The sequence below is a fragment of the Colobus angolensis genome, unplaced genomic scaffold (genome assembly GCF_000951035.1).
Source record: "Colobus angolensis palliatus isolate OR3802 unplaced genomic scaffold, Cang.pa_1.0 Scaffold83, whole genome shotgun sequence".
NCBI classification, from domain to species: Eukaryota; Metazoa; Chordata; class Mammalia; order Primates; family Cercopithecidae; genus Colobus; species Colobus angolensis.
Window position 1 is genome coordinate 3,270,036 of NW_012122154.1, and position 7,208 is coordinate 3,277,243.

The following is a 7,208-nucleotide window of genomic DNA, read 5'->3' on the forward strand; positions in this document are numbered from 1 at the left end:
AGGCGTGAGCCACCTTGCCCAGCCATTTTACTACCTTTTACTGCATCTACTATATGGTGGAGATACTACATAATGGCCTGTGCTGCACGTCTCTTCCCAGCTCCTCCTTCAGTGCTGTCACGTTGGTAGCTTGAAATCAGCCATGGTGACAGAGTTTACACTGTAGGAATCAGCAAAAGCTACAAATCAGGGTTCTTTCTCCTGCAGCACTTGTTGTTAAATATTTACCATTACACCACTGGATTATCAGACAAATGAATGGCAGAATGGACAAAAAAGTGACTGGAGACAGCACTTTGTGCCACCCTCCTGTGAGAGAAAAGAGCTGAAATAAAACCATATTGGAAGCCGGGCACAGTGGCTCACACCTGTAATCGCAGCACTTTGGGAGGCTGAGGCGGGCAGATCACTTGAGGCCAGGAGTTCAAGACCAGCCTGGCCAACATGATGAAACTCATCTCTACAAAAAGTACAAAAATTAGCCAGGCAGGGTGCACCCCTGTAATCCCAGCTACTCAGGAGGCTGAGGCATGAGAATCCCTGGAACCCAGGAGGTGGAGGTTGCAGTGAGCCTAGATTGCGCCACTGCTCTTCAGTCTGGGCAACAGAGTAAGACTCTGTCTCAAAACAAACAAACAAGCAAATCCATATTGGAGCCAATAGGCCAGAGGCAGCCCCTGTAGTGGAGGAACGCAGGGAACCTCTTTCCTGTTCCCACCCCTGCCCCACTCCCCCTCACTTTAGTTCCACCGTCTCCACCAGCTGGTGCAGCCTCAGAGTGTCCTCTCGGAGGCCCTGGTAAAGGGACTCGTCCTTCATAATTAGCAGGTATAGATCCTGGAGAGAGGAGGACAAAGAAGGTGAAGGAAGGGGTCTCATCCCAAGGGCTACTCTCTGCAGGGGCCGGGCAAGGTCTCCATGCCTTTGAGCACAGGAGAGCCATATAAGCTAAAGCCCCCTGGCATCTCTTCCTTCCAGGTACCCAGCATAAGAAGTATGGCTCCTTCACAGGGGCCCCCTTCCAGAGCTAATAGCCTGTTTACCCACCTTCTCTTCCCCCAGGCCCACCTTGATGATGTGGCCGGCCCCCTCTTCCTCTTGAAGCAGCCCCTGGTAGGTGTCCAAGAAATGGAGAAGCATGGCTAGACAGGCCTGCTTCCGGCCCAGCCCCTCAGGGCCCTCCATGCCTCCTGCCCGAACAAAGCTGACCCTTAAGTTAAGAAAAATCCCTAGGCAAGCAGACCTGAGGAACTGAGAAGAAAGATGGGAGGCTAGGCTGGGTGCAGTGGCTCACGCCTATAATCCCAGCAGTTTGGGAGGCCAAGGCAGGCAGATCACCTGAGGTCAGGAGTTCGAGACTGGTCTGGCCATCATGGTGAAACCATGACTCTACTAAAAATACAAAAATTCGCCAGGCATGGTGGTGGGTGCCTGTAATCCCAGCTACTCCGGAGGCTGAGGCACAAGAATCGCTTGAACCCGGGAGGCAGAGGTTACAGTGAGTCGAGATACGGCCATTGCACTCCAGCCTGGGTGACAGAGGGAGACTCTGTGTCAAAAAAAAAAAAAGGGAAAAAGCCCAGGTGCAGTGGCTCACACCTGCAATCCCAGCACTTTGCAAGGCTGAGGCAGGTGGATCACTTAAGGTCAGGAGTTTGAGACCATCCTGGTCAACATGGTGAAACCTTGTCTCTACTAAAAATACAAAAATTAGCCGGGCATGGTGGCGGGCACCTGTAATCCCAGCTACTCGGAAAGCTGAGGCAGGAGAATCTCTTGAACCCAGGAGGCGGAGGTTGCAGTGAGCCAAGGTCACACCATTGCACTCCAGCCTGGGCAATAAGAGCAAAACTCCATTTCAAAAGAAAGAAAGAAAGGTGGGAGGCTAAATTGCCCCCAGATATTCTCTAGATTTGGGGCCAGAAAGAAAGGAGTTTCAGGGGTCCTGGAGCCAAGACCTCCTAATGCCCTAGCCTAGGCTTTTGCTTAGGGTAGGTAGTGATGACCACTTGACCACATCCAGCTCCTGCAGGTTAGACAGGTTAGATTTTCACTTGAGGATAACCTGCCCAGACCCTTCCAACCTCTGGCCAGCCCAGGGCCTGGAGCTCACAGTGCACCTAATAAAGGCCAATGGTGTTTACCACAAACCTGACTATACCTCACTGGAAGGCCTGGTGTTTCTAAGGCAGCTTGTTACTTTATTTATTTGTTTGTTTATCTAAGAGGGAGTCTCGTTCTGTTGCCCAGGCTGGAGTGCAATGGCACGATCTCAGCTCACTGCAACCTCTGCCTCCTGGGTTCAAGCGATTTCTCCTACCTCAGGCTCCCGAGTTGCTGAGACTACTAGGTGCCCGCCATCAAGCCCGGCTATTTTTTTGTATTTTAGTAGAGACGGAGTTTCACCTTGTTGGCCAGGCTGATCTCAAACTCCTGCCCTCAAGTGATCCACCCGCCTCAGCCTCTCAAAGTGCTGGGATCCAAAAGCTTGAGCCACCGCACCTGGCCAAGAGCCTGTAACATTGTACTCAGTGGTCTGACATTTACAATTAGGTCTTAAAATAACTCTGTGAGAGGCCCATGCTTACATGAGACCCTATGAATAGCCCATCCAGCGGCTCCTCTAGCAGACCCTACTGAAGCACAACTGTGGCCTGATGTTTACATCAGACCCCAGCATAACTCGCTGGGCAACCAGATGTTTTAGAGCAATAATTCAGTGGAGATAGAGGCGCCCTTAGTAGAATAATAACACCTTGCCTGGGTGCAGGGGCTCTGCCTGTAATCCCAGCACTCTGAGAGGCCAAGGCAGGCAAACCATTTAAGGTCAGGAGTTCGAGACCAGCCTGGGCAACATGGTGAAACTCCGTCTCCACCAAAAAATACAAAAAGTAGCCAGGTGTGGTGGTGTGCGCCTGTAGTCCTCGGCTACAGAGGAGGCTGAGACAGGAGAATCACTTGAACCCAGGAGGCAGAGGTTGCAGTGAGCCGAGATCACACCACTGTACTCCAGCCTGGGTGACAGAGCAAGACTCCATCTCAAAATAAATAAATAAATAAATAAATAACACCTTTCATTTGTACAGGGCTCTGCAGCCTCCAAAGCACTCCCACATCTGCTATCAGAGTGATCTTCATAGCAGCTCATATAAATAGGCAAGGCAGGTGCTATTTACCTCCATTTTACAGAAGAGGTAACTGAGTCCCCACAAGGTTAGGTAATCTGTCCAAGTCACACAGCTGGCAAGTAGAAAAGCTGGGACTGAAACCCAGGTATGTTTTCTTTTCTTTTCTTTTTTTTTTTTTTTTGAGATGGAGTCTCACTCTGTCGCCCAGTCTGGAGTGCAGTGACGCGATCTCGGCGCACTGCAACCTCCGCCTCCTGGGTTTGAGTGATTCTCCTGCCTCAGCCTCCCAAGTAGCTGGGGTTACAGGTGTGTGGCACCATGCCTGGCTAATTTTTTGTATTTTTAGTAGAGATGGGGTTTCACCATGTTGGCCCGGCTGGTCTCGATCGCCTGACCTCAGGTGATCCACCCACCTTGGCCTTCCAAAGTGCTGGGATTACAGGCGTGAGCCACCACACCCAGCCCCAGGTAGTTTCCTAGGGGAGAGTTTAGGCTCTGAAATTGCATGTGGGATGGAGGGAGTGGCTCCCTTCTGACCTCTTCTTTTACAGACTCCACAAAAGGATATTACTGGTGTAGCTCCTGCAGAAATTTCTCCGTCGGGAGGAAGAGAGAATGGGTAAGGACAATGTCATCCAGCAGGACATCTGTAAAGATCAGTGGGCACCACGGACGTCAGGAGGGCACTTCCAGAATGAAACTGGAAATGCAGTGCCTCCCTCTCTTGCCCCTGAGGGCAAGTTCTCTTTAGCCAGGCTGGAGCCCCAGCCACCTGCCCCGTCATGCTCTGCACACACGCACATACACATGTGTAAAGGTTCTGGGCAGCCGCTGCGGGGGTGGGTTTGGCAGCTGCCAAGGCAGCTGAAGGGAAGGGGGGGGCGTGCCTTTGATGGCCATGTGCACTTCTCTTCAGAGTATGTGGGAAGTTGGTCAGATAACACACCAAGCTTGAGTTCTGCCTGAAATGAAAAAGGAAGTAGCCCACAGAAGAGTCTCTAGACAAAGAGTATTTCCAAACACAGAGGTTAGCATCAGTGGGGAGTGTGTGTGTGTGTGTATGTGTGTGTGTGTGCACGCGCGCAGGCGCGCGTGTATCCCTCTTCTCCTCCCCATTCCCTACCTAACAGCTTTGAGTTCTAACTAGGCAGGTGGGAACCAGCCTGACCGGAAGAGACTGCCATTGCTTTGATCCCAGAACCTTTAAATAGAAATCCTGCGTCCTTTAGGTGCCCAGAGACGGAAGGGTTAATGATGGAATGGTGAAGGGGAGCGGCTCCTCTCACCACCCCTTTCCCCTCCACACCCCCGTCTGGGCCTGGCTCAGCCAGTCAGCCGGGTACAAGGTCGCCCTGACTTGCAGCCAGCCCTGGGGTGGGGCAGGGCCGCCTGGCACACACAGACAGGCAAGGTGCAGGGAGGGAGCCAGGTGTCCTCACCAGGACAGGTTAGGGCCAGGTCCCCAGGCACGGTCCCAGGACAAAACCAAGGCTTCTGACTGCCTTTGGTTCACTATCCCCTGTGGTCAGTTCTAGCCATGAAAGTGGAGAAGGAAAACCAACATGAAGTAATTGACTTCAACGATTTCATTTCGCAAATGTGAAACTGAGGCCCAGAGCTGGGAGGGACTTGCCTGGAGCTGGAATAAGAACCCAGAATCCTGCGTCTTTTTCCTTTCTCAGTATGCCCGAGGCAAGCAGAGTGTTAGGGTAAAACCTAGTGGTCAGAGGGGGCTGCTTGGACGTTGGAGAGGCTTTGGTAGGTTAAGAGTAACTTCTGTAAGTTCTCTCCTCCCACATACCCTGGGAGGAGACCAGGATGACTTGAGAACATTGGTTTTATTGGAGAACATCAGAGTGGCAGGTTAAGCTGATTCTCATTCACCCTGAGACTGGTTTGGAATTTCCCAAACCAGTTACTCTGGGAATTAAGGCTGCCAGATAACATGGGTGACATTTCAGGAGTCTTACCCCAAGGGAGAATGAGCAGAGCATGTGGCACCAGGCCCCTGTAAACGGGGAAAGACAGTTTCTCCCTTTTCCTCCCTGCCCAGCTACCCTGCTGTGTTCTTACAATGAGTCAGAGAGCCCCCAGCTCTGACCCTCAGCTTCAGGGATGGGGGTGAGGAAACGAGAGGCCTGACATCCTTCATAGACTTTATCTCACAGGATTCCTAAGCTGGAGCAAAGGAAGAGTAAGATGGGGCAAAGTGGAGGAGATGCTGATATGGGGGCCACAGTCGGGCATCTGCCTTTTCCAAGGCAGGCTCTAGGCCAATGTGCAGCCTCCCTAGGGAATGTGTCATGGAGACACAGGGTGTGTGGTGTAGGCGGGAAGTTATGGTTAGGAGAGCTGTGTGTGTCTGATATTTTTCTAATTAAATCCAAAAGGTGTCAGCTCCCCAGGGCAACTACAGTCTGCGCCAAAGGAGAGGACCCAGGTCTTGAGAAGGATCTAGGAGAGTGGAGCCCCACTCCACACATCTAGGTTGGGGTTCCCTGCCGAGGGCTGAGAGCAAGTGTGAAAGCCCTCAGCATTAGGGTATCAGCCAGGGCTCCCAAACCTCAGACCCTCCTGGGCTTAGTGCAATGCCTAGAGCTAGACCTAGAGACCCCTACTAACCAGCCATTTGGGGCCTTGGTTTCCTCAAAGGCCCCTTAGTAGGGATGCTGAAAGGGAATGGTGAAATAGTATCATCATTTAGGGAATAAGCTTCTCAGGGTGTGGTGATTATGTTTTAAAGAGGCCATGTGCCAGGTCCAGTGGCTCATGCCTGTAATCCCAGCACTTTGGGAGGCTGAGGTTGGGGGGAGGGGTGAATCCCGAGGTCAGGAGTTCAAGACCAGCTTGGCCAAGTTGGTGAAACCCTGTCTCTACTAAAACTACAAAAATTAGCCAGGCTGGTGGCTCATGCCTGTAATCCCAGCACTTTGGGAGGCCGAGGCAGGCAGATCACGAGGTCAGGAGATCGAGACCATCCTGGCTAACATGGTGAAACGCTGTCTCTACTAAAAATACAAAAATTAGCCAGGCGTGGTGGCACACGCCTGTAGGTCCAGCTACTCGGGAGACTGAGGCAGGAGAATCGCTTGAACCTGGGCGGTGGATGTTGCAGTGAGCTGAGATCGCACCACTGCACTCCAGCACTCCAGCCTGGGTGAGAGTGAGACTATGTCTCAAAAAAAAAAAAGCTGTGTGCTGAGGCCTGACACCGAAAGGGAAGGGTGGAAGCTGGAGGCGCTTGGACACCCTAGATGCTCCAGGGCCCTGATGCCAACCCAGCCACCTCTCCCCTTCCAGACACCTTCTGCGTCTACCCCAAGGAGAACACTATCCCCCCACCAAACTGCTAAGGACAACGCATCCTTTGCTGATGCCTAAAAGGCAGCTTGGGGCCTGTGCCTGTCTGGCACTTCCTCCTGGGGTGGGCCAGCCTGCGCTGTGCAGGCCTCTGAACAGTCAGGGACCCCAGGGTTTTCAGGGCTCAAGCACCTCTGGCAGGTGGCATGGTTGCGCTGGGCAGCTTCCATCTTAATGTGTCAGGCCCTAATTTGGAGCCACAGGAGGAGGTATTCAACATCAGGGACCCATGGGAGTCAGTGGCTACAATGCCCAGGGGAAAGGAAGGGTGACTGAAGGAGAGTAAGAGGCAAGAGGCTCAGCTGCTTCTCCAGATGGGGGTGAGGCTGCTGTAGGGAGGAAGGTGGGTACTGCCCTCCTCTTCCGCGGGAGGGTCTGTGCCTCCGCTAGGCCCCTAGCTGGCTTCCGCGGACCACTCAACCCCATAACCAGGCCCCAGCACCGCGCCACCCCCACGCTCCAAGGGCAAGGAAGAGGAGCCGGGACCAGACCCTGCTCCGGGTGTTCGAGCCCACCGGCTCCTTACCTGAGGCGCCGCTGTCCCTGGTGGCCCCTCCAGCAAGCCGCTCTAGAACGCGGTTCAGAAGATGCTCCGGCCGCTCGGGGGCGCCCAGGGGGGCCCAGGGCGGCGAAGTCAAGGGCTCGCCCGGGGACAGCTCGTCAGATGAGTAGGAGGAAGGGGAGCGCAGGGGCCCCCCTCCCCCGAGCGGCCCGGGCCCC

General features: G+C 53.6%; 1 protein-coding gene across 3 annotated transcripts in view; it reads right to left on the reverse strand.

The window, feature by feature from the left end:
* Positions 1–7,208, reverse strand: part of RAPGEFL1 (Rap guanine nucleotide exchange factor (GEF)-like 1) — a 16,721-nt gene that overhangs the window by 8,356 nt on the left and 1,157 nt on the right. For 2 of the 3 annotated variants that reach the window (XM_011929847.1, XM_011929845.1), the window contains exons 2-4: positions 3,700–3,775; positions 1,069–1,210; positions 740–837 (exon numbers count right to left, since the gene is read on the reverse strand). In XM_011929847.1, coding sequence (XP_011785237.1) covers positions 740–837; positions 1,069–1,185 — 215 coding nt within the window. In that variant the 5' untranslated portion in view covers positions 1,186–1,210; positions 3,700–3,775. Of the gene's footprint in view, positions 1–739; positions 838–1,068; positions 1,211–3,699; positions 3,776–7,014; positions 7,202–7,208 lie in introns of those variants that run through there. The other variant, XM_011929846.1, reaches the window with a different exon arrangement.